We start from the raw sequence: 26,399 nt of genomic DNA on the forward strand, positions 1-26,399 counted from the left end.
GTAACATAACAAAATGTTGAAAAAGTCAAGGGGTCTGAATACTTTCTAAATGCACTGTATGTACATATGGGTAGGAATAAAGTGACTAGGCAACAGGATAGATAATAAACAGTAACAGCAGCGTATGTGATAAGTCAAAGGACTTAGTGCAAAAAGGGTCAATGCAGATAAATCGTTAACCAATAGCTAACCTGATTAACTATTTAGCAGTCTTGTGGTTTCGGGTTAGAGGCTGTCCAGGGTCCTGTTGGTTTCAGACTTGGTGCATCGGTACTGCTTGCCGTGCGGTAGCAGAGAGAACAGTCTATGACTTGGGTGGCTGGAGTCTTAGAAAATGTTTAGGGCCTTTCTTAGACACCTGGTATAGAGGTCCTGGATGGCAGATAGCTCGGCCCCAGTGATGTACTGGGCCATACGTACTACCCTCTGTAGTGCCTGCAGTCGGATGCTAAGCAGTGACTTTTTGAGGGTCTCAGGGCCCATGCCGAATATTTTCAGCATCTTGAGAGGGAAGAGGTGTTGTCGTGCCCTCTTCACGACTGATCCTACATAGCTTCACATAATGTTTGGTTAAGGTTGATTTTATGTCAGTGTTTGAGGGGTTGGTGACGGCAGTGTGCGGGTCTTGTCTCCCCGTATCAGACCTACATAGGGTCAGTGTTGGTGTCAGTGAACCCCAACAAGGACCTGGAGATCTACTCCAAGGCGCACATGGAGCGCTACCGAGGGGTCAGCTTCTACGAGATATCACCCCACATGTGAGTCACCCTCTGACCCCTGATCCTGAACCTCTCTCTGACCAAGCAGGACCAGCATGTACTGTATGTGTAGATGTCTTCATGTACATACAGTAGACCTACATATGAATCTGCATTGGGTACAATACATTTACAGTATGTATTGTGTGTTTTCTATATGATCGTGATCAACTGTATGTGAAAACACCAGTATGAGCTGGATCATTAGCTGACATCATGTTTGTATCCCACCCCTCTGTTTCTCTATCCTGTAGCTATGCGGTGTCAGACAACACGTACCGGGCCATGCGGACTGAGAGGAGGGACCAGTGTATCCTGATCTCTGGGGAGAGCGGAGCAGGGAAGACTGAGGCCTCCAAGAAGATCCTCCAGTACTACGCCACTACCTGCCCTGTCACTGACCACTTGAGTACGCTCCGGGACCGCCTACTGCAGTCCAACCCTGTTCTGGAGGTACGGTATACCCCCCTGCCGCCTCTCAAGATCCCCTGCCAAGGATCTCTTCCCATGAGCACCTCTAAGGCTCTGGAGGAGGAAGGACATTTATAGCAGGGGTACTGAGACTGGTGTAACATCAAAGATAAATTAATGGCCCACTACAAAATCATGTTGCTTCAAACTAGTAAATCTATTTGTGGATGAGGGAAATCATGTTGATACATTGCATATTTTGAACCAATCTCCGACAAAGCCATAACAATAGATACATCCTGCTGTGAACATGCTATTACTGTACTGTTAATGTTTCCTCTCTCTCAGCTGTGTTTGATCTTATCTCTGTTGTTCCCCTCACTCACTTCTCTCTCTCTACAGGCTTTTGGTAATGCCAAAACACTGCGTAATGACAATTCCAGCCGGTTTGGCAAATACATGGATGTCCAGTTTGACTTCAGGGTAAGCCTTTTGTTCTTCTTTCTTTTGGCTCCTGGGTTAAGGGATTTTCCTCACATAAGTCTACTATCGCTGATACTCATGCCATACTGTCTCTACAACACACCATTCCATCAAAAGATTGTGCATAACTAAAACATGTTGCATTCAGGTCTTACCATACAGCATGCCTTACTATGAGTCTAAGTCATAATTCAGCTAAAAGATCATTTATGGTCATTCCGCATCTGCATTGGCCGTACAGCATTTACTGCGATGCGGCCTCTGTAGAAGTCAGGGCATTCATACTTTTTGCACTTTGCGGAGCAGAGCTGTTGTGAAGGAAGTTGTCAAGGAATTGAGTTTGTGTTTATATTGTGCTACACAATATGGATCCTTCAGACAGCATTTTCGGATCAAGCATAAATCGTTTTTAATGCAGCTCTAGTAGGACCACACTCAGCAGTACCTTGACTGTCCCTGTTCCTAACCTCCCCTAGGGGGCGCCGATAGGAGGCCACATCCTCAACTACCTGCTGGAGAAGTCCCGTGTTGTGCACCAGAACCACGGCGAGAGGAACTTCCATATTTTCTACCAGCTGCTCGAGGGAGGAGAACAAGACCTTCTCAGCAAGCTGGGATTGGAGAGAAACGCCCAGAAATACCAATACCTGGTCAAGGTGTGTGTTTGTGCGTGCACATAAGTGTGTGTGTGTGTGTGTGTCTGTGTGTGCGCACAGTTATTTGATCAGTGATGTCCTGTTCCTCTCAGGGTTGCTGTCCTAGGGTGAGCTCCATCAATGATAAGAATGACTGGAGAACAGTGAGGAAGGCCCTGACAGTCATCGGCTTCCATGAGGATGAGGTGGAGGTTAGAGACATTTTAGTGTATAATAATAGTGCATACCGTTTTTCACTGCAAACAAATTTCACTCAACCCAAAGTTTCACCATGAAGAATGAGAAGGTCATGGTTTAAATGTCTGTTCACTCTCCCTCTTTAGGATCTGTTGAATATAATCGCCAGTGTCCTCCATCTTGGGAACACTCAGTTTGGAGAAGGAAAGAATGGGGAAAACCAGATCACCACTGAGACTCAGCTCAAATACCTGTCCAAGGTTGGAACTATGAAGATGAACGATACCCTACACCCCCATCACACACACACACACACACACACACACACACACACACACACACACACACACACACACACACACACACAAATTCCCCATTCTAACACACACACACATTCCCCATTCTAAAGGCAGATGTTGATGTTGTCCTGCTTGTCCTGCAGCTGTTAGGTGTGGATGGAGCAGCACTGAGAGAGGCTCTCACTCATAAGAAAATCACTGCCAAAGGGGAGGAGGTGAGTGTCTATGGCGGGCTGTTTCACTTGATACAGAACTATGCCTGGTAATATAATATAATTTAATATCCCACTTACAAACAAGTAATACAGTATGCCTTTGATGTGTATGGCATGCATATTTAGATTGTGGTTTTAAAGAGAGGGTGCTGATACAGTTCAGCTGAGCCCAGAGGATAACACTAAAGTTAACATTCAAGTATTTTGCATCACTAATATGTGTGTGTGTGTGTCCCAGATGATAAGCCCGTTGAGTTTTGAGCAGGCTGTGGCAGCCCGTGATGCCTTGGCCAAAGCGGTGTATGGCCGTGCCTTCACCTGGCTGGTGGTGAAGATCAACCAGTCTCTGGCATTCAAGGTCTCACACAAACATCACTCACGATAGCTAGCTAGCGAAACAATTAGCTTTTTTGCTCATAGTTACTGCTCCTCTTTTTGCTAGCTACATAATGCTGCTTCCTACCTATAAAACTGAGTGTATTGTGTGCTGTCTATCTGCAGGATGATGTGTACAACAGCAGTAAGGGCTCATCATCAGTTATAGGACTGCTGGATATCTATGGCTTTGAGGTCTTCCAGCACAATAGGTACCAGAACAAATGTTAGCTCATGTATTCAGTGCATGAATATGTGTTGTATAGCAATGTGCTGTACATTATGTAATTGTTTGGCTATGACTCAAGTCAAGAATCACTCACCGATCTTAAATGAGTTCTAAATGTCGATAAAACCAGGTTTATGTTTTTCTCCAGGTCTCGTAAAATCTATCCTAAAGACCTGCGTATCTGTACCTTGAGAGGCGTCCAAATTGAGCTTGTCCCCCATTATAAGTATCTAACGTAAACTCACCCCATTCCGTACAAATGTGCGCAACCGCAACATTCAAACAGGCTGCAAAGAAAACGAATGGGACTGTAGCGACTGTGTTGACTTCAAAATCTGGGGTGGGAACTAGGTTTCTATTCAAGCGTTGATCGAAATGGTAATGGCTCTATAGTATTGGAGAAAAGTTGAAAAAACAGACCCTCCGTTACATTGTGACATGTCATGCCGTAACGTACAGCAGGCATAAAGCAACTATTTCTGTCTTACAATCTCTCTCCACCAGGTGTAGCACTTCTCTCATTGTTTAAAAACAAGAAATGGACAGTGACGGGGGTAAGGGGGGATACGTCATCACTGTAAGCGATCATGACTTTCAAAGTTGCTGTTTACTTCTGAAGATCTCTTTAGCACCGCCCTAAAAACCTGATTCAAATTTGACACAAACCTTCAAATAGGTATGTAATTGTCACGCCCTGACCATAGAGAGCCCTTGGTTATGGTGTTGTAGGTCAGGGCGTGACTAGGGGGGTGTTCTAGTTTTCCTATTTCTATGTTGGTGTACTTGGTATGGTTCCCAACTAGAGTCAGCTGATTATCGTTGTCTCTGATTGGGGATCATACTTAAGTTCTCCATTGTTCCCACCTGGGTTGTGGGATATTATTTGTGTCTGTGCTGGTAGCACCACTGAGGTTACGTTTTGTTGCTTGTTGCTTGTTGCTTGTTGCTTGTTGCTTGTTGCTTGTTGCTTGTTGCTTGTTGCTTGTTGCTTGTTGCTTGTTGCTTGTTGCTTGTTTATTGTTTTTGTAAGTTTCACTGCAAATAAAGTTGTGGAACTCAACACACGTTGCGCCTTGGTCCCGTTCTTATTAGGAACGTGACAGTAATGACACATTATATAAACTCTTTATAGTGTTTAATTTACATTTTAGAGGCGATAAGTTGGACAGATCGAGTGAAAAAAAGCAGTTTTTCCACACATCTCTCCTCACTACCACGCATTAGTTTCGCTTCCCCACCCGCCATTTTTAAAAAGACCTGAAGGAGCTCATTGCCTTCTTGAATTATGCAGAAACGGGCAGCGTTTAGGTCATGTCATTAATTTAGTTGGAAAGGGGAGAAATTGTGCTTTACAATGGTATTGACATTACAGTTGATCTGGAAGTATTACGTTTTTTGGGGCGCTAAAATAAGGTCAATTGTACGGACCAAGGCGATGTACAAAAGTGAGTGAGTTTACGTTAGGTATTTGGATTGACGGTGAACTGTCCTTTAAAACACACATTGATAAACTGACTAAAAAATTAGAGTAAAGGTTTGGGTTCCTGTATAGAAATAAATCCTGTCTCACTTTTGAAAATAGGAGGAAGATTGTTCAAGCAACACTCCTCCCAGTAATTGACTATGGCAACTCAATCTACATGCACGCGCAGATTCTGTTTTAAAACCTGTTTAAAGTCTACCACTCAGCCTTGTGTTTTATCACTAGAACGTATCACCACGTCTGTAATTTAAGTCCTGTCTGAATCTGCTATGTCGGTCATTTTTACATCGCAGAAGAGTAATAATTCCAGCCGCAAAACACCTACTGTTTTTCGACTAACTCCAAGGTCCTCTGATAATACTATTCCTGTGCGAATCGACATCCCTGTCTTTTGAAAATGAGTTTGACAGGTGTTGCCTGCAGTTTGAGCAACAAAACAACAATTGATTTGATAAATTGATGCTTTAAACGAAGTGCCGCGTATAGCGTATATATGAAGGTCTACATGTATGTGTCAACTTTCACAGTGAATGATTTTGTTTATACGTTTTGTGCCATTGAATTGAACATCGGCAATGCGTCAGTAAATGCATATTGTTCCTATTTAATACAACCCTTGCGCCTAATAGATCGCAAAGCAGCATTACAACTGAGCTAAAGTTTTGGATTTACCAGTTCACTTTCTCATCCATAACCTAAAAACACATCTCAAGTGCAAGTGTGCTGTTTAGCTCACATCTGCAGGCTGGGGGCATTTAGGACGTCTTCTACTGCGGATCGCTAAAATATCCTATTGATTATGATCACACGCAATTAAAATATTATGGCGACACTATACCGAAGATGGTTTTGTATGTTTTAGAAACTTGGGAGCCAAGCTCGAGTTATCAGTGTAGCCTGTTCACCTGGACATGTTGATATACAGTGCCTTCGGAAAGTATTCATACCCCTCGATTTATTCCACATTTTGTTGCGTTACAGACAGTATTAAACATATTTACCTCATCCATCTACACATAATACCCCAAAGTGAAAACATGGTTTTTAGAAATTTTAGCAAATTTATTAAAAATAAGAAACAGAAATATCTTATTTACATAAATATTCAGACCCTTTGCTATGAGACTCGAAATTGAGCTCAGGTGCATCCTGTTTCCATTGATCATCCTTGAGATGTTTCTACAACTTGATTGGAGTCCACCTGTGGTAAATTAAATTGATTGGACATGATTTGGAAAGGCACACACCTGTAAGGTTCCACAGTTCACAGTGCATGTCAGAGCAAAAACCAAGCCATGGGGTCGAAGGAATTGTCCGTAGAGCTCCTAAACAGTTTTGTGTCGAGGCACAGATCTGGGGACGGGTACCAAAACATTTCTGCAGAATTGAAGGTCCCCAAGAACACAGTGGCTTTCATCATTCTTAAATGGGAGAAGTTTAGAACCACCAAGAATCTTGCTATAGCTGGTCACTCGGCCAAACTGAGAAATCGGGGGAGGAGGGCCTTGGTCAGGGAGGTGACCAAGAATCGGATGGTCACTCTGACAGAGCTCCAGAGTTCCTCTGTGGAGATGGGAGAACCTTCCAGAAGGACAACCATCTCGGCAGCACTCCATCAATCAGGCCTTTATGGTAGAGTGCCAGACATTAGCCACTCCTCAGTAAATTGGCACGACAGCCCACTTAGAGTTTGCCAAAAGGCACCTAAAGACTCTCAAACCATGATAAACAAGATTCTCTGGTCTGATGAAACCAAGATTGAACTCTTTGGCCTGAATGCTAAGCTTCACATCTGGATGAAACCTGGCACCATCCCTACAGTGAAGCATGGTGCTGGTAGCATCATGCTGTGTGGATGTTTTTCAATGGCAGGGACTGGGAGACTAGTCAGGATCGAGGCAAATATGAACTGAGCAAAGTACAGAGAGATCCTTGATGAAAGCCTGCTCCAGAGTGCTCAGGACCTCAGACTGGGGTAAAGGTTCACCTTCCAACAGGACAACGACCCTAAGCACTCAGCCAAGACAACACAGGAGTGGCTTCGGGACAAGTCTCTGAATGTCCTTGAGTGACCCAGCTAGAGCCCGAACTTGAACCCAGTCTAACATCTCTGGAGATACCTGAAAATAGCTGTGGAGCAACTCTCCTCATCCAACCTGACAGAGCTTGAGAGGATCTGTAGAGAATAATGGGAGAAACTCCCCAAATACAGGTGTGCCAAACTTTGTAGTGACATACCCAAGAAGTCTCGAGGCTGTAATCGCTGCCAAAGGTGCTTCAACAAAGTACTGAGTAAAGGGTTGAATACTTGTGTAAATGTGATATTTCAGCTATTTTCTAAAATGTTCTAAAAAACAGTTTTTGCTTCATCATTATGAGGTATTGTGTGTAGATAAATGAGGGGAAAAACTATGTAATCAATTTTTTAATAAGACTGTAACGTAACAAAATTTGGAAAAAGTCAAGGGGTCTGAATACTTTCTGAATGCACTGTATATTTGTTTCTACTGCCCTTTTGAATGTAATATAATTTATTTGAAGCGTTGTAACTAATTTTGTGGTGATCATGCGTAAATTTGTTGCTCACATTGCTTGAACTGTGGTTCTCAGAGCACCATTGGAAATGAGACCCTGTTATCAATGGGTTCCCCTGGTTAAATAGAGGTCAATAAATAAAAAACATTGTAGCACAGTTGTTTTGTGCCATATTCTTTACCCTAACCATCTCCCTGTAGTTTTGAGCAGTTCTGCATCAACTATTGCAATGAGAAGCTGCATCAGCTGTTCATTGAGCTCACCCTCAAGTCTGAGCAGGAGGAGTACGAGGCAGAGGGCATCACTGTGAGTCAGGGAGGGTCGAGGGGTACTCAGAGAAAGAGAGGGGTGTTTTCATTCAAATAGACAAAACAAGAATTGAGGTATACTAAGAAAAACAAATTGTCATGTAGTGATAAAGGTGTAGTTCGGTAATGATACTGTATATTTCAGTGGGAACCGGTGAAGTACTTCGACAACAAGATAATCTGTGACCTGGTAGAGGGAAAGCACAAAGGCTTGATCTCCATCCTGGTGAGAATGACTGACATTCACTTCAGTTTAGTAGTGTTTCTGACTCACTTTAACCTTTCACCTCTCTCTAATATCGCTCTCCTTCTGTCCTCTCCCTGTCTCTAGTTGAATGTTAAGGTATAAATGTGTTTTAGGATGAGGAGTGTTTGAGACCAGGGGAGCCCAGTGATATCTCCTTCCTCGAGAAGCTTGAGGACACTTTGGGAGGCCATGCCCATTTTGTCACGTGAGTCTCTTTTACACACACACACATGCACAAAACACATGGGTGCCTTCACAGTTTGTTTGTGTATTTGCACCATGTTCCAAATATGTTTTTGTTTGTATATTTGTGGTTCTGTATCTAAGATATGATTTGTCTCTGTATGCATGTCAGTCACAAGTTGTCGAATGGGAAGACTCGCAAGGCAGTGAGCAGAGAGGAGTTCAAACTGATTCATTACGCAGGAGAGGTCAACTACAGTGTCAATGGTGAGCTAGCTAATCAATCTGGTAATAGTGTAATTGCAGAAAATAATTAACTGATTTCATCCTCACATATACTGTTTGTAATATTTTGTGTTCATCTGCATCAAAGGGTTTCTGGACAAGAACAAGGACCTTCTCTACAGAAACCTGAAAGAGGCGAGGCTGGAGCAACAATAGAGAAATGAGAACACACAGACCACACACTCACACTCACCTCACAATTACTACAGGTTTCCCATGATCTCGCTCAGAATTCCCACTCATGGTTTATGTGTGTGAACTATAGTAGGTATAGAGTGTAGCGGATGTTTTGGTGTGTTGTGTTTACATGGTTCTGTGGTGTGCTTTCTCTGTCCAGGTCATATGCCAGTCAAATAGCCAGGTTCTGAGTCAGTGCTTCCACAGAGAGGAAGTGACTGACCAAAAACGCCCAGAAACGGTGAGATATATATACACACACACACACACACACACACACACACACACACACACACACACACACACACACACACACACACACACACACACACACACACACAGTCTGATATGTCACCTCTCTGCTTCCCTCTGTAGGCTGCCACACAGTTTAAGAACAGCCTGGCCAAACTTATAGAGATACTGATGTCCAAGGAGCCATCCTATGTGCGCTGTATCAAACCCAACGATGCCAAGCAGTCAGGTAATCATACACCCTGTGAAGTCAATCAGTCCAATCAATCAATCAGTCAATTAAATATTCTCACTCTCCCCAGGGAGGTTTGATGAGGCTCTAGTCAGACACCAGGTCAAGTATCTGGGTCTGATGGAGAACCTGAGGGTCAGGAGAGCTGGGTTTGCCTACCGCCGACACTACGAAACCTTCCTACAGAGGTCTGTGTGTGCGTGTGTGTGTCTATATTATGCCACTATGTTTAAATGTTTCTATACCCACAGTTTCTGTATTAACTATATACATTTCTGTAACCATAGTTTCTGTATTAACAATATACATTTCTGTAACCACAGTTTCTATATTAATTATATACATTTCTGTAACCACAGTTTCTATATTAACTATATACATTTCTGTAACCACCATTTCTATATTAATTATATACATTTCTATACCCACAGTTTCTGTATTAACTATATACATTTCTGTAACCACAGTTTCTAGATTAATTATATACATTTCTGTAACCACAGTTTCTATATTAACTATATACATTTCTATACCCACAGTTTCTATATTAACTATATACATTTCTGTAACCACAGTTTCTATATTAACTATATACATTCTGTAACCACAGGTACAAGTCTCTGTGTCCCGGGACATGGCCTAACTGGCAGGGCAGACTGGCTGATGGAGTAGCCACTCTGGTCCAACACCTGGGCTACAAACCAGAGGAATACAAACTGGGCAAGTAGGTACACAGAGAAAGAGAGGGGAGGGAGGGAAGTAAGGGGACATACATTTCCCTTAGTCATGTTGTGAGGAGAAACATGAGACAGTATGTTGTTGATGTATAATTCCATATCTCTTTGCAGGACCAAGATCTTCATCCGCTTCCCTAAGACTCTGTTCAGCACTGAAGATTCCCTGGAAGCCAGGAGGCCTGCCCTCGGTGAGACTATACAGCAGGGAAGATGATGACAAGGCCATTTTGGGGGAATTAATGTAATTAGCTAGGAGAATAACACAGATCATGATAAACAGCAGAGTAGCAGTAGCAGTGGAAAACAGGGAACTGTCCACTTGATCAACTAACCAGCAGCATGAGGATGGATAATACAGTAAGCTATTGTAATTATACTGAACAAAAATATAAACACAACTTGCAACAATTTCAAAGATTTTACTGAGTTACTGTTCATATAAGGAAATTAGTCAATTGAAATGAATGAATTAGGCCCTAATCTATGGATGTCACATGACTGGGCAGTGGTGCAGCCATGGCACCCACCCACATAGGGAGCCAGGCCCAGCCAATCAGAAAGAGTTTATCCCCACAAAATGGCTTTATTACAGACAGAAATAGCTCAGAACCCCCTCAGACAATTCTGCAGGTGAAGAAGCCAGATGTGAATGTTCTGGGCTGTCATGGTTTCACGTGGTCAGCAGATGTGAGGCCGATTGGAGGCAGTTTATGGTAGAGAAATTAACATTAAATTCTCTGGCAACAGCTTTGTTGGACATTCCTGCAGTCAACATGCCAATTGCGTGCTCCCTCAAAACTTGTGGCATTGTGTTGTGTGAGAAAACTGCACATTTTAAAGTGGCCTTTTCTTGTCCGAAGCACAAGATGCACCTGTGTAATGATCACACTGTTTAATCAGCTTCTTGATATGCCACACCTGTCAGGTTGAAATGGATTATCTTGGCAAAGGAGAAATACTCACTAACACTAACAAATGTGTGCACAATTTTATTTGAATGAAACATGGGACCAACACTTTACATGTTGCATTTATATTTTGGTTCAGTGTAGGATCCAATTAAATGTTTCCGTTCTGTGGTCCATTTGGTCTCCTCTGTTCCTGTTCTCTGCTCTAGTTCTCACCCTACAGACCTCATGGAGGGGTTACAGAGAGAGGGCCAAGTACCTCCGCATCAGACAGGCAGGTGAGGGCCTGGATCAAAGAGCTCACACTATTTCTCTGCTTCTCAATTACTGCTTCCTGAAGCAGTTACTCTGTAGCCACTTTCTTGATATCTGCTGAATCTATGAATGAAGTAATGCAAAGGATATTACTTTGTTGTTTGTTCTTATGAGCTCTGCACAGTTGTAGCTTGTTGTGGTGTGTCTGTGACATGACTGATTGTGTCATCTATCCATCTATTAGTCATAGTGATCCAATCTGCGTGGAGAGGGATGATATCCCGTCAGAAGGCCAGGCGTCGCAGACATGCTGTGGACATCATACGCAAGTTCATCAAAGGCTTCATCTACCGCCACTATGAGCGTTGTCCAGAAAACGAGTACTTCCTGGACCATCAGCGTTTCTCCTTCCTGATGATGCTGTTTAGGAACCCACCTAAGAGTGTCCTGGACAAAAGCTGGCCCATCCCCCCACCTTGCCTCACTGAGGTACTGCAACCAGCCGAACAACACTCCACACAAAACTCACTGAGAGACATTAAGCGTAAGCCAAGAGGTGATGGTGAAATGCATCTGATTGTTGTACATTCAATGTGTCAATGTTTTATTTGTATCTGTCCCGATGTCTGTGTAGGCGTCAGAGCACCTGTGCAGGCTGTGTATGCGGAACATGATGCGGGCCTACTGCAGGAGGATCCAGCCAGAGTGGAAGAAACAGGTAGGCTACTCTGTCTGTTACTGTCACTCACCTGACGGGAACACATAGAAAGGATATTTCTATTTATTTTTATTTTTTTGAATTTTACCCCCTTTTCTCCCCAATTTCGTGGTATCCAATTGTTAGTAATTACTATCTTGTCTCATCGATACAACTCCCGTACGGGCTCGGGAGAGACGAAGGTCAAAAGCCATGCGTCCTCCGAAACCCAACCCAACCAAGTCAACTGCTTCTTAACACAGCGCACATCCAACCCGGAAGCCAGCCGCACCAATGTGTCGGGGGAAACACTGTGCACCTGGCAACCTTGGTTAGCGTGCACTGCGCCCATCCCGCCACAGGAGTCGCTGGTGCGCGATGAGACAAGGATATCCCTGCCTGCCAAACCCCCCCTAACCCGGATGACGCTATGGCAATTGTGCGTTGCCCCATGGACCTCCCGGTCGCGGTCGGCTGCGACAGAGCCTGGGCGCGAACCCAGAGTTCTCGGGAGGCACAAAAAAAAGAGAAAAAAAATAAAGGATATTTCTGTCCTCTTTCTATTCGTTTTTTAAATCTCACACACTCTCTCTGTCTCTCTGTCTGTGTGTCTCTCTGTATGTGTGTCTCTCTGTCTGTGTATCTCTCTCTCTCTCTGTGTCTGTCTGTCTCTGTGTCTCTCTGTCTCTGTGTCTCTCTGTCTCTGTCCACATTTCTCCATTCTTTCTCCCTCTGTCTCTCTCTCCAACCTCACTCTACAGGCATCTCTTCTGTCCTCTTTCTATAGATGGAGCAGAAGGTGGTAGCCAGTCAGATATTCAAGGACCAGAAGGACAGCTATCCCCAGAGTGTCCCTAAGCTGTTTGTGGCCTCCAGACTAAGTAGGGTCCACTCACTAACACAGTGTGCACACACTTCCAAACTTCACAGACCACGTAATTGACAACCACACCACTGACAGATGTTCTGTCCTGTATACAGACAGTGAGGAGTTCAACCTCAAAGTGATACAGACTCTGGGCAATGACAAAGTGAAGGTGAGTAATATGATATTGTAATACTATCCCCCTGTAGTGTTTGCGACCCCTGTCTCACCTCTGTCACTCTGCTGTTGTTGGCTGAGTAGTTTAATCCTGCTAATTGTCTGTTTTCTGTGTACATCCTCTTTACATTGTCATGCATTGCTTTGTTTTCTGTGTACATCCTCTTTACATTGTCATGCATTGCTTTGTTTTCTGTGTACATCCTCTTTACATTGTCATGCATTGCTTTGTTTTCTGTGTACATCCTCTTTACATTGTCATGCATTGCTTTGTTTTCTGTGTACATCCTCTTTACATTGTCATGCATTGCTTTGTTTTCTGTGTACATCCTCTTTACATTGTCATGCATTGCTTTGTTTTCTGTGTACATCCTCTTTACATTGTCATGCATTGCTTTGTTTTCTGTGTACATCCTCTTTACATTGTCATGCATTGCTTTGTTTTCTGTGTACATCCTCTTTACATTGTCATGCATTGCTTTGTTTTCTGTGTACATCCTCTTTACATTGTCATGCATTGCTTTGTTTTCTGTGTACATCCTCTTTACATTGTCATGCATTGCTTTGTTTTCTGTGTACATCCTCTTTACATTGTCATGCATTGCTTTGTTTTCTGTGTACATCCTCTGTACATTGTCATGCATTGCTTTGTTTTCTGTGTACATCCTCTGTACATTGTCATGCATTGCTTTGTTTTCTGTGTACATCCTCTTTACATTGTCATGCATTGCTTTGTTTTCTGTGTACATCCTCTTTACATTGTCATGCATTGCTTTGTTTTCTGTGTACATCCTCTTTACATTGTCATGCATTGCTTTGTTTTCTGTGTACATCCTCTGTACATTGTCATGCATTGCTTTGTTTTCTGTGTACATCCTCTGTACATTGTCATGCATTGCTTTGTTTTCTGTGTACATCCTCTTTACATTGTCATGCATTGCTTTGTTTTCTGTGTACATCCTCTTTACATTGTCATGCATTGCTTTGTTTTCTGTGTACATCCTCTGTACATTGTCATGCATTGCTTTGTTTTCTGTGTACATCCTCTGTACATTGTCATGCATTGCTTTGTTTTCTGTGTACATCCTCTGTACATTGTCATGCATTGCTTTGTTTTCTGTGTACATCCTCTGTACATTGTCATGCATTGCTTTGTTTTCTGTGTACATCCTCTTTACATTGTCATGCATTGCTTTGTTTTCTGTGTACATCCTCTTTACATTGTCATGCATTGCTTTGTTTTCTGTGTACATCCTCTGTACATTGTCATGCATTGCTTTGAATCTAATTGATACAGTTAGACTTAGAACTTTGGGTTTTTATGACAACCCCTCCCTCTTTCTGTGTCTCTCCCTCTCTCTCTGTCATTCTCTCTCTTTCTCTCTCAATCCCCCTCTTTTTCTATCTGCCTGTGTCAGTATGGAATTGCGGTGACTAAGTATGATAGGAGGGGTTACAAAGCACGGCCTCGCCAGCTGCTCCTCACCTCCTCCTTCGCCATGCTGGTGGCCGAAGCCAAGCTGAAGCAGAGGATCGACTATGCAACCCTGAGGAGTGAGTCTCTCCTGGGGGCCATAGGGGATTGAGGGGCTAGGGGTGGTCGCTCAGGGGGGGGGGGGGGTGGGGGGGTGGGGGGGGTGTAACCTTGGTTACAAGGTAGTTGTAGTGTATGTGTCCAGTGTATAACACGGATCTAACACGTATAACACAGTATAACACGGTTCTTCTCTTTCCAGGCATCTCTGTGAGTTCTCTCAGTGATGGGTTCATGGTTCTCCACGTGCCCAGTGAGGACAACAAGCAAAAGGTAACAGGATGATCTCATTCTATCTAGCAGTTGTCATGGCGACTTACTGCCATGGTGCCATAAAGTACAGTACCTAACCTCTGACCCCTTGTCTGCCCTGTAGAGTGATGTGGTGCTCCAGTGTGATCATTTGATCGAGGTGGTGACCAAGCTGGCCACTATGGCGGACAAGAAGATCAAGGTCAACATGAGCCCGGACAGGTGAGTTTGGCTCCTCTGATCATCTGGACACTGGATAACTTCTTCAGACTCTCTTTGAGAGCCTGCTGACATTTGTCAACCCATTCCAACTGTCATCCACTGTTAGTGATCATGATAGTTTTCTCTTTTATCCCCTCTTCTCTCTCATCCCCTCTCACCCCCTACCCCTTCCCTCCTTTCCTCTGGTCCTCTCCTCCTGTCTGTTCCTGTGTGCAGTATTACGTTTGCAGTGGCTCGGGGGAAAGAGGGAGTCATTGACTTCACCAGTGGACCAGAGCTGAAGGTGGCCAAATGCAAGAAAGGACACCTGCTAGTGGTGAGTAAGGGGACGGAAGAGACACATTATTATGAGGACAGCAGGGCTGAGGAAGGGGGATAGAGGAGAAGAGATGACTTGTAGATGGAGCATGAGGAGGACTGGGATTGTAAAATGGAAAGCAGTAGTTTAAAGATAGCCACCTCTTTCATCTTTATATTTTCATTGGAAGTTTTGACCAATAATCCACATTAGGTAATAACAATGTAATAACAATTTGTGAATTGACTTGTTTTGCAGACGGCTCCTAAACTCAACCCATGATGATGATGGGAAGTAATAACAACCTCGCTGTAATCCACAGCGAACCAATCATTCCATAGGATGATTTCCTGCCATAGCCAATCAGATTATAGCCACACAGAAGTTGTTTTTCTTCTTTAAATGTGAGACCATAGCCATACACTCACTGCAAAAAATATTATGATTATTTACTTTTAACACAATTGCACTTATTAATCTGCATTTATATAGTTATTGATTTAGTTATTGACGACATTTCATATATAATGGAATCAGAGGTTTTGCCGGCATTCATAATACTTTGATGTTTATTAGCAATAGTCGTATTAAATGAAAACCACACATTTTAAATCTTATGCTTCATCTTTATTTTGTAGTCCTGTTTACAATATATTAGCTCTTGTATGTAATGCAAATACAAAACAATATTTATATTTCCATAGTAACAACAATAAACAGCATTTTCAAATAAATAAGTAATAAATAAGTCAATAAATAGGCAAATAGGCATTGAAGTCAGTGAGGGCTGTGGAAAAAGGGGATGTTGTGTTTCTCAGCACTCTTCTGGTTCTCGGCTGTTAGTCAGAGAGAGTGAGAGACAGAAAAGATGGAAACTCAGGGAGAAACCCAGAGGAGAGTAAGGCTGTACAACTTACAGTAATACTACATGTAAACCTGATTTCTGTCTAACAAAGTGAACAGAGCATCTCACACACGATGAGAAATCATGATCTTAGGATAAATACCAGAAATCTCCATTGAAGTCTTTCTGTCAAAAGCAATACTGAATTATTTATAAATATGAATAATATGAATATCATTATTATTGGTATTAGCTGTATTAACTTTTTACTGCTGAAATAAACTGTGTGCATTGACAACATAAAATATTGTTGTGTTATGATTCATAACAATACGTAAATTCTCACATCCAAAAATATCCCTCGTCCACAAAATAAGTTAAAAGCCACTCTGACCACAACTTTTCCAGGCTAGTGCAGTACTATTACGCATTATGAATATGAATCCATGCACACCGTGTTTATCTGCCATTGGGCTGGGCGCTTGGAGGACCACTGTGTTTGGTCTTCAGGAGGATGAAGTCTCTGGCCAGCTTGGTGAGGTAGCGCTCCAGGTCCCTGAGGATGATGTAGCCCTCAAGGCGGCTGGTCCACAGGGACTTTGATGGGGCCTGGTGGCTGGAGGAAGGGCTCACTGGACGGGTCAGGGCTGGGGGAGAGGTGGGGCTCACACGGGAACTGTTCACACACCTCAACTGTAAAGACCACAGAGAGGTTTATCAGACTGAGCTCGTAACAATATTCTCCTCACGTTGGATATACGGTCGCTGCTGAGTGATGGGTAGCTATGTGAACTCGTAATTTAGTCTGGAAAGACCATAAGTATACACACAATGTGTGTCTGTGCATGTGTTCGTTCATTCATTTATATGGTGGGCATTGTACCTGAAAGTTGACTTTTGTCATGAGATCCCGCAGGTCTGTCTGAATGCGGTGTATTCCCTGGGGTATGGTGGTTTTAGCCTTCCCCCTTGTCCCCATCCAGTGGGCTGCTCTCTGTTCCACCTTATCCACCTCCATCTCCTTTCTCTTCATATCCAGGTGAGCCCAGAAAGTGTGCAGGGCTTGAGAGGCAGCACTCAGACGCTCCCAGTCCTGTACAGATCGTAACATTATACACAATGTCCCTCCTGCTCCATCGCACCTTTTTAAAGCATTAAACCACCACAGGTTAACAGTGATTCATAAACGGGTCACACAACAAACACAAACCTTCATCTGAAGCCAGTGGTAGAAGTCTGTAGAGAGTGATGGTATGGTCTGTAACTCCAGATCTCTGTCCTCAAACTGCTTGTCATCCAACAGCTCCTCTTTCTGACAAGACAAATGAGGGTACATTATGATAACAGCCTGTAGTAGGTGAGGATAGCTGTTGTCTCTGGGCATACAAGTGCTAGCAGACTAGCCACCAGTAACAGAGGAATAACAGAGGAGTTAACTCACATATCTCATGAGCAGCTGCTGAACCCGGGCATGGGTGCACCTGGTAGATTTGAGGGAGTATGAGTAGGCCTGGAGTAGGCCTGGAGTGGAAGCACCACATGGGTACACACAGCTCAGGGTGAGGAAGAACAGGGGAAACAGAACACACCACCAAACAGCCATCTGGAAGAGACAGGGAGAGGATGAATATATGCTGAACTGCACAATCATGTCAACATTTATTTTAATCAATATTCATTACATGTTGGCTACTTGTGGAACTCTCTGTAATGGCTCTATTCAATCTGTATTGCAGACGTTCAGCTTTATAGTGTGATTGAAATTTAAAGGCAATGTTCTGGCTCTAATGGAGACACAGATGGTAAACGCTACATATTTCGTCTCAATAGGAAATTACCTTTGCATTTCTATAGCGCAATCTGTAACGCTTCAGCAATACAAATTGAATAAAGCCCTCAATATGTATTACTTTACAACAACAACACAAAGACAGTACAAATTGTAGATCCTTGACAATCTATTACCTACTATGGAAAACTGTAGAATTTGACAAGCTCCAAAAATCCTTGCTTTCTAACCTAGTATCATTGTCCCATCACAGTAACACAGACTTCTTAGTATCTAAGCCTTCTAGCGATAATGGAGTATACCACAGGTGGTCCAGCTATGGGACACCTGTAAGCTCAACACTAGTTCGGAGAGTGAGCTCCAGAGACAGCAGACTTACCTTTTAGTGATAACAATCTGGGATTGACATACATCCTAGCTGCATCCTTTGATATTTATATATGTCCTTAGTTTCTCTTGTAACCTGGACTTTTTCTCAGCAGCTTGAGTAGGGGTTCCTGCACGGATGATTCATCTCAATTGCCAATTCTGTTTAGAAGTTTGTAAGCACATAATTGCATCATTATTCCGTTTTCACTATCATTTTGAGATAAAAGGGCCTAATATGATGTATAATTAGGCTAATAAATCTTATCTTGATCGAACTCTACTTTTTGAAACTTTTTACATTGTAATTGTAATCTAGCCTAATTAGTCATTATATATGATATTCTGATGAGTTTAGTGTATCTGATTTATTAGACCATTGGATCGGTATTGGGTTTAAAGACCTACAATCCCTCCTTTTCTCTTTACGTTAGTAGTGGGCCAAATAATTTTAAACGTGGCTTATACTTTGTTTATACACTGTTAGTTACTTGTTAATCGTTTATAAAAAATTAATAGACAGTTATAAAACAATGATTGAAATTGTGTGATTTGTCATTTAGCTGGATGCCAAATACAAAATAACAATCACACAAATTCAACCATTGGATTCCTAGCTGTTTATTACTGATGTATAAACTACAGGTATCTGCCAAAATAAAGGAAACAACAACATGCGTCTTAATAGGGTGTTGGGGCACCACGAGCAAGAACAGCTTCAATGGTGTTTTGTTGATGATGGTGGAAAATGCTGTCTCAGGCGCTGTTCCAGAATCTCCCATAAGTGCTCAATTGGATTGAGATCTGGTGACGAAGACGGACATGGCATATGGTTTACATAGTTTTCATGCTCGTCAAACCACTGCGCTTTGGAAGAGGGCATTGTCATCCTATGGAAGCATAGCCATGGCAGCCAAAATAATGGCCTGCCCAGCATTTTTATACATGGCTCTAAGCATGATGGGATGTTAATTGCTTAAATAATTCAGGAACCACACCTGTGTGGAAGCACCTGCTTTCAATATACTTTGTATCAGTCATTTACTCAAGTCTTTCCATTATTTTGGCAGTTACCTGTAGCTCAGTATTTGAAACGTTTATTTTATACAGTTATTATTGCTCATCTTTATCAACGGTGTTAATCATTTCGGACCACAATGTCTTTATATATTAATATATGTGACACACCCTGACGAATCCAGTCGGTAGTCTGAAAACACACATGGGAAATAAGTATAAATAAATAAATATATTTAACGTATAAATACCTACATCAACGTGTAATCTTGAATTTTGTCACATTTTATATGCATACAGCACCTCTTATAATAAGGGCATACATTATGGGTTTGGCTATAGGATAGCACTAGCTGAGACGTTGACAATAACAAGTTTACCAGAAACAGCTGATTCCACATGCAAATTGTTGTTTTAATCCAAATTAAGAGTTAAAGGTAAATTAAACAAATCCCTTTTATTTTTCAGAAACCTTTATAATAGTATAACTTATACTATGTATAGTGTTAAAACTATATGTAACTTGGATGGATGGATGACCAAGACGTAGGAGGGTGGCTATAGAGGAAGAGGATGAAACAGCATTATTATCTAAATTACAGTATTTTGTTCCAGAAATAGAGAACTAATCACTGCCTAAAATAATCGTGGAAACTAAATCTCCATTGGGCAATTACATGTTTTATTCACTTTGATGTTACTGCACAGCCCACCAAGGTAGTTGTAGAGTTTGAAAAACATATCCCATTAATGCCCACCTGAAATAATATCTCATAATGCAATTGATAGTAATTTTGAAAGTGAATAATTGTGAAAGCACTGTTCTCATTCAGGATGCAGTAAGTCACTACTTTAAGTCTGGCAGCACAGTTAATAAAATGGTCAACTTTGCATGGAAGAGCAGCCTGCACTAATCCACAAATCATATCAGGAGTCTGCATGGAATATACACTACCATTCAAAAGTTTGGGGTCACTTAGAAATGTCATTGTTTTCTAAAGAAAAACACTTTTTTTTGTCCATTAAAATAACATAAAATTGATCAGAAATACAGTGTAGACATTGTTAATGTTGTAAATGACTATTGTAGCTGGAAACGGCAGATTCTTTTATGGAAATCTACATAGGCGTACAGAGGCCCATTATCAGCAACCATCACTCTTGTGTTCCAATGACACGTTGTGTTAGCTAATCCAAGTTTATCATTTTAAAAGGCTAATTGATCATTAGAAAACCCTTCTGCAATTATGTTAGCACAGCTGAAAACTGACAGCTGGCCTTCTTTAGACTAGTTGAGTATCTGGAGCATCAGCATTTGTGGGTTCGATTACAGGCTCAAAATGGCCATAAACAAAGTACTTTCTTCTGAAACTCATCCGTCTATTCTTGTTCTGAGAAATGAAGGCTATTCCTTGCGAGAAATTGCCAAGAAACTGAAGATCTTGTACAATGCTGTGTACTACTCCCTTCACAGAACAGCTCAAACTGTCTCTAACCAGAATAGAAAGAGGAGTAGGAGGCCCCAGTGCACAACTGAGAAAGAGGACAACTACATTAGTGTCTAGTTTGAGAAACAGATGCCTCACAAATCCTCAACTGGCAGCTTCATTAAATAGTACCTGCAAAACACCCGTCTCAACGTCAACAGTGAAGAGGCGACTCCGGGATGCTGGCCTTTTGAACAGTAGTGTATATTTTTGTATAATTAACAAAACAAAGTGTAGAAAGCACCTATAGATGTTATCAACCATTTTTTACAGCTTACCTGTTGCTGCACGGTATGAGATGATAAGTCACAAGACAACATTTCACAAAGACAGCCAGCGTTCTTGCATTCACACACAAACACTGTCAGTCATCATGATGTGTACCCATTCTGGTCATTGCACCATATAAATTATGTATACTAAAGGGCCAAGGTGTGCAGGTATGTGGTAATCATACAGTGAAGGGATCAAAGGTCACGCAATAACCTTTGTGCATAGACAAGAATGACCCACCACAATCATCGCTGCAAATGCAGCAGTTTACTGTTTTTGGCTTTCTGTCTTGACATTTATTTATACAATTTGACAGTTGAGACTTTTGGAAAATAGACATTTCAGGCAGTTTTAAAATATGCCTTTGATGGTAAAAAATATATCTGTAGGTATCATAGTATCATAGTTGTATCATAGTGCCGTCTTGAGAGAGTATTGCGTCACATTTGTGTGTCATAGACAGTCTGAGTAATAGTGGTCTCTCTCTTTTCGCTTTCTCTCTCCATCTACTTTCTCAATTACCAGCGAGTGATAGAGAGAGAAGGATAGGGCTGAGTCATTTTCTGGATTGCGGAAGCAGGCCGTTTCATCACAGTCTTATGCAGAGAGTGGCAGGTGATAGAAAGAGCAGAGAGGAGTTTCTATCCTGCCAATCTCCTGGTGATCCCCCGGAATCAGCAGCCTGCAGGGGGACTGCCATGGGAATGTCTCAGAGTACATCATCACTACCATTTTTACCACCTTTACCACCACCGGCATGACCATCATGACTATCCATCCCACTTTCTGTTATCAAGAGCCATAGTATAGATATGATATGGCACTCTGGCATTACCCTAAAGCCAACGGTCATAAATAGTCATAATCAAGATTCAAATGAGAGTTAAAAGATATATTAAGCAGATGCTTAATCGATTTAGTGATCAGTCAAAACCAGCCAAGTATGGGCACAGCTTTGGTACTTGGTACTATCTGGCCTGTGCGAACAGGTCAGGTTCAGACCTGGAGAGAGAGAGAGTGGACAGTCAGGACAACAGTGCTGATGGACAGATATAGTATCTACTTCCTCTCCTTGGGGAGCAGAACACACTCACAGTGATGTGTTATCGGGAGGGGCTGAGTGGGAGTGTGTGGATGTGTGTGTTGTGTGGAAGAAGATCTTTATGAGTCACATACATACAAACTACCCCTTTCAAATCACACACATGACTCACCAGATGGGCTTCCCTCATTCTTATGACTTCCACCTGTGCTCTCTCAGTTTGAAGGAACACTGACAGAGATTCCCCCTGTCTCGGTCACTTTTAGTTTCAATACATCTACTTTAATTTCAATACCATTCCTTACCATTTTTTCAAATAAAAAATCAAATCAAATTTTATTGTTTACATATACATATATACATATGCTTCTGCTCCTAGTTCCGACAGTGCAGCAATATCTAACATGTAATCTAACAATTCTACAACAACTACCTAATACACACAAATCTAAGTAAAGATATGGAATAAGAATGTATACACTACCGGTCAAAAGTTTTTCTTTATTTTTACTGTTTACTACATTGTTCAATAATAGTGAAGACATCAAAACAATGAAATAACACATATGGAATCATATAGTAACCAGAATACTGTTAAACAAATCAAAATACATTTTATATTTGAGATTCTTCAAATAGCCACCAATTGCCTTGATGACAGCTTTGCACACTCTTGGCATTCTCTCAACCAGCTTCACCTGGAATGCTTTTCCAACAGTCTTGAAGGAGTTCCCACATATTCTGAGCACTTGTTGGCAGTTTTTTCTTCACCTTGCGGTCTGATACATTCCAAACCATCTCAATTTGGTTGAGGTCGGGGGATTGTGGAAGCCAGGTCATTTGATGCAGCACTCCATCACTGTCCTTCTTGGTAAAATAGCCCATACTGTACACATCCTGGAGGTGTGTTGGGACATTGTCCTCTTGAAAAACAAATGATAGTCCCACTAAGCACAAACCAGATGGGATGGTGTATCACTGCAGAATGCTGTGGTAGCCATGCTGGTTAAGTGTGCCTTGAATTCTAAATAAATCACAGACAGTGTCACCAGCATAGCACCCCCACACCATCACACCTCCTCCTCCATGATTTACGGTGGGAAATACACATGTGGCTATCATCCATTCACCCACACACATCTCACAAAGACACTGTGGTTGGAACCAAAAATCTCAAATTTGGACACCAGACCAAAGGATCAATTTCCACCGGTCTAATGTCCATTGCTCATGTTTCTTGGCCCAAGCAAGTCTCTTCTTATGGCTGTCTTTTAGTAGTGGTTTCTTTGCAGAAATTTGACCACGAAGGCCTGATTCACAGAGTCTCCACTGAACAGTTGATGTTGAGATGTGTTTGTTACTTGAGCTCTGTGAAGCATTTATTTCGGCTGCAATTTCTGAGCCTGGTAACTCGAATGAACTTATTCTCTGCAGCATCTGGACTGGCAACCTTGCGAGGGTTAACACGTTTAATTACCTTACTCACGTCGGCCACGGAGAAGGAGAGCCCACAGTCCTTGGTAGCGGGCTGCGTCGGTGGCACTGTATATCCTCAAAGGCGGCAAAGAAGGTGTTTAGTTTATCTGGTAGCAAGACGTCGGTGTCTGTGATGTGGCTGGTTTTCCCTTTGTAGTCCGTGGTTGTCTGTAGACCCTGCCACATACGTCTCGTGTCTGAGCCGTTGAATTGCGACTCCACTTTGTCTCTATACTGACATTTTGCCTGTTTGATTGCCTTGTGGAGGGAATAACTACACTGTTTGTATTCTGCCATATTCTCAGTCACCTTTCCATGGTTAAATGCGGTGGTTCGCGCTTTCAGTTTTCCGTGACTGCCGCCATCTATCCATGGTTTCTGGTTAGGGTAGGTTTTAGTGACCAAGTGAGCAGTCACGATACCATGGAACACAAACGCTTGCTCTTCTTTGCTCTTTTGCACCTGACCCCAGCAATCCATTTCCTTATATCTGTACCATATTATTTGCACTAGAGAATCCCTAAAGACAGTTAAAAGCATAAACTGTCAATATTAAACCAGATAGTAATTCTGTTCCTTCTCCTGGGGTCTTTGTCACTATTAGAAATGTATTGGGGAAAGTGCTAACAAATCAAATTGGATTGATTGCCTCAGTTTCTGTCAGTTTGGGGACCAAATGCTGAAGAACAGTTCAGTTTTAGTCTAGATCCTCATGGGGGAGTGCTAGCCTAAAACCATTTCAGTGTGATTACATACTCAAGCCTATGTGCAGTAAGATGAGCTCTCCTTGTCCAAGATAACTTATTTTTGGGATGTGATCCTGTCTCTCTCTGTATGCCAGGGTCAGAATTTTTCATGGACAGTACTGTCTGGATTTGTATCTTGTATAAACTTCAAACATGTACATATACTACTAACAGGGCCCGTCCACCAATTCGGTGTCTTTTGAGATGTGTAACTTGGTGAAAGAAAACCTTTGATTTGCACCTAATTTTAACATTCTGTCACAAAGAGCACATGTTCAACTTCATACAAAGCATGTTTTCCCATCTAAAGAGGTTAAATTTTAAAAAATACTATAGTAAGTGCCTATCAAGTGTAGGGTTCAAGATTTAATCTTAAATCAGCCATAAATCCCCTCGTGACAGGGGAAATGGAAGCTGGCAAGCTTCACATAAAACATTTCTGTCCTGTCTATGGTGTTAGATTCTGGGTTAAACTTGGAATATTGTTATACTAGAGACATGATACATCAGGAGTAATACTGTAGTATATGAGGAGTGATAGAAACTTTTTTAATTATTTTTTTTTTACATCAGACGTTAATGGTTATCTGCTATAGGTGATACGGGTGGAGAGCTTTGGATTAGGCATCAAGGGGGTGAGGTCAGGTCACCTTAAGGGAGGAGGAGCGGTTTATTACCCCATCACTTCGTCTTCCTGTCGAACCATAACAGATGTCAGGGTTGGAGAGAAGGAGGAGTGCCTCTAAATTGGAGTATATATACTTGTGTTGGTGGAAACATGTTTATTCTAATGCAGCTGTATTGAACCTCTGGGAAGGATAAACTTGGTTAATTAAGCTCTCATAGTGTCCGGTGAGTTTTTTACTCTGAGAATTAGAACCTAACAATGGGTAAGAGGGTTGGAGTGTCACGCTCGACCCAGTCAGTTTACCACAACAAATACCTTAAAATGGCCAAAAAGAGTAAGCTGACCTGCTGAATGAATTGACTATTAGATGTTGAATGTTTCTTCAGAATTTTTATTTTTCATAATAGTTTCATCTTATTAAAATGTATGTTCAGTTCATGTTACAGGTTGACCTTAAAATGAGGGACAGGTTGTTGTTGTTTAAATTATAATCTTCAGAAATGACTGTTAAATCAACAAAATAACTAGGACTTTACAATCATGGTGTAAACTTGGAGAAATGTTGGGGTTAAGTGGGTTAAAATCTCCCTTGAAGTCACAGAGGGTGCACGGAGAGACTTGTCAACATGTTGAATTTTGGCAATTTAGCAAGTCATTATTCATATAAATGTTTTTTTTTATTGAATTCTCCACTCCACTGAATATAACAGGCTTTTACATTCAATATTGGTGCACAATTTGTACTTAAAATATCAAAAGGATGCCAAAGGCACTCATTTCGTGGAACAACTCAACTATTACAGTGTTTGGATTGTGTCTATTACAGTCTATCCAGATTTGAATCCTGAAGCATGTGGATGTCCATGCATGTCAGATCACTGATTATAGACCAGTCAACATGCTCTGTAAACTGAGCTGTGGAGCAGTGAAATATATCAAGGTAATATCTCACCATTTTACCACTTTTTCAACAAATTCCTTTTAAGTTGAAGATTTAGTGGAATGTAACCTATTCAGCAATGTGATCATATTCATCCTCGCAAAGGAAAGACAAATCTGTTATCTCATAGAGTTTGCTGTAGAGCAACAGAGGACAGACAGCAGAAGACAGTGGGCCAACCTCATTTCACTCCTACAGAAAGTGAGTCATGTGGCAGACAGGCATCGAGGCATTAAGTTACTGTTCGATTGAATGTTAGAATGGGCAAAACGAGTGACCTAAGCCACTTTGAGCGTGGTATAATCATGGACAGTACTGTCTGGATTTGTATCTTGTAGGAGCGCCGGTTCCAGTATCTCAGAAACGGCCTGCATCCTAGGCTTTTCATGCACAAGCACGCCAGTGTCAAATCACACACATGCCTCACCAGTAGGGCTACCCTCATTCTTATGACTTCCGCCTGTGCTCTCTGTTTGAAGGAACACTGACAGAGATTCCCCTGTCTCGGTCACTTTTAGTTTCAATACATATGTTTTAGTTT

The 26,399-nt window shown here is 41.9% G+C and overlaps 2 protein-coding genes across 4 annotated transcripts in view; one reads left to right on the top strand and one right to left on the bottom strand.

The window, feature by feature from the left end:
- Nucleotides 1-16,399, top strand: part of LOC109892639 (unconventional myosin-Ic-like) — a 36,593-nt gene extending 20,194 nt beyond the window's left edge. For 2 of the 3 annotated variants that reach the window (XM_031826550.1, XM_031826549.1), the window contains exons 3-31: nt 643-758; nt 1,013-1,211; nt 1,572-1,652; nt 2,129-2,308; nt 2,401-2,499; nt 2,632-2,745; nt 2,928-2,999; nt 3,238-3,357; nt 3,501-3,586; nt 7,822-7,927; nt 8,075-8,155; nt 8,290-8,381; nt 8,532-8,626; nt 8,733-8,779; nt 8,982-9,062; nt 9,197-9,302; nt 9,376-9,493; nt 9,916-10,029; nt 10,154-10,230; nt 11,160-11,228; nt 11,450-11,694; nt 11,840-11,923; nt 12,690-12,783; nt 12,884-12,939; nt 14,363-14,498; nt 14,681-14,751; nt 14,855-14,952; nt 15,169-15,268; nt 15,509-15,658. In XM_031826550.1, the coding sequence (XP_031682410.1) occupies nt 643-758; nt 1,013-1,211; nt 1,572-1,652; nt 2,129-2,308; nt 2,401-2,499; nt 2,632-2,745; nt 2,928-2,999; nt 3,238-3,357; nt 3,501-3,586; nt 7,822-7,927; nt 8,075-8,155; nt 8,290-8,381; nt 8,532-8,626; nt 8,733-8,779; nt 8,982-9,062; nt 9,197-9,302; nt 9,376-9,493; nt 9,916-10,029; nt 10,154-10,230; nt 11,160-11,228; nt 11,450-11,694; nt 11,840-11,923; nt 12,690-12,783; nt 12,884-12,939; nt 14,363-14,498; nt 14,681-14,751; nt 14,855-14,952; nt 15,169-15,268; nt 15,509-15,532 (2,961 nt within the window). In that variant the 3' untranslated portion in view covers nt 15,533-15,658. Of the gene's footprint in view, nt 1-642; nt 759-1,012; nt 1,212-1,571; nt 1,653-2,128; nt 2,309-2,400; nt 2,500-2,631; nt 2,746-2,927; nt 3,000-3,237; nt 3,358-3,500; nt 3,587-7,821; nt 7,928-8,074; nt 8,156-8,289; nt 8,382-8,531; nt 8,627-8,732; nt 8,780-8,981; nt 9,063-9,196; nt 9,303-9,375; nt 9,494-9,915; nt 10,030-10,153; nt 10,231-11,159; nt 11,229-11,449; nt 11,695-11,839; nt 11,924-12,663; nt 12,784-12,883; nt 12,940-14,362; nt 14,499-14,680; nt 14,752-14,854; nt 14,953-15,168; nt 15,269-15,508 lie in introns of all 3 variants that reach the window. The other variant, XR_004210258.1, reaches the window with a different exon arrangement.
- A 72-nt stretch (nt 16,400-16,471) lies between these two features.
- Nucleotides 16,472-17,790, bottom strand: LOC109892638 (uncharacterized). The gene is made up of 4 exons (XM_020485321.2): nt 17,536-17,790; nt 17,305-17,406; nt 16,978-17,187; nt 16,472-16,787 (listed from the first exon to the last, which is right to left on the bottom strand). Exons 1-4 carry the CDS (start codon nt 17,743-17,745, stop codon nt 16,554-16,556), a joined length of 756 nt encoding a protein of 251 aa, XP_020340910.1. The 5' UTR covers nt 17,746-17,790; the 3' UTR covers nt 16,472-16,553.
- Nucleotides 17,791-26,399: the final 8,609 nt, after the last annotated feature.

This window comes from Oncorhynchus kisutch, linkage group LG6 (genome assembly GCF_002021735.2).
Source record: "Oncorhynchus kisutch isolate 150728-3 linkage group LG6, Okis_V2, whole genome shotgun sequence".
Classification (NCBI taxonomy): Eukaryota; Metazoa; Chordata; class Actinopteri; order Salmoniformes; family Salmonidae; genus Oncorhynchus; species Oncorhynchus kisutch.

What these genes read in the sequence shown, in the direction of transcription:
- LOC109892638 (XM_020485321.2), bottom strand. Translation starts at nt 17,745, where the DNA reads ATGATTGTGCAGTTCAGCATATATTCATCCTCTCCCTGTCTCTTCCAG. An exon ending in ACCACTGGCTTCAGATGAAG is followed by an intron (nt 17,188 to 17,304) that starts GTTTGTGTTTGT and finishes CGATCTGTACAG; the next exon opens with GACTGGGAGCGTCTGAGTGC. An exon ending in TGACAAAAGTCAACTTTCAG is followed by an intron (nt 16,788 to 16,977) that starts GTACAATGCCCA and finishes TGGTCTTTACAG; the next exon opens with TTGAGGTGTGTGAACAGTTC.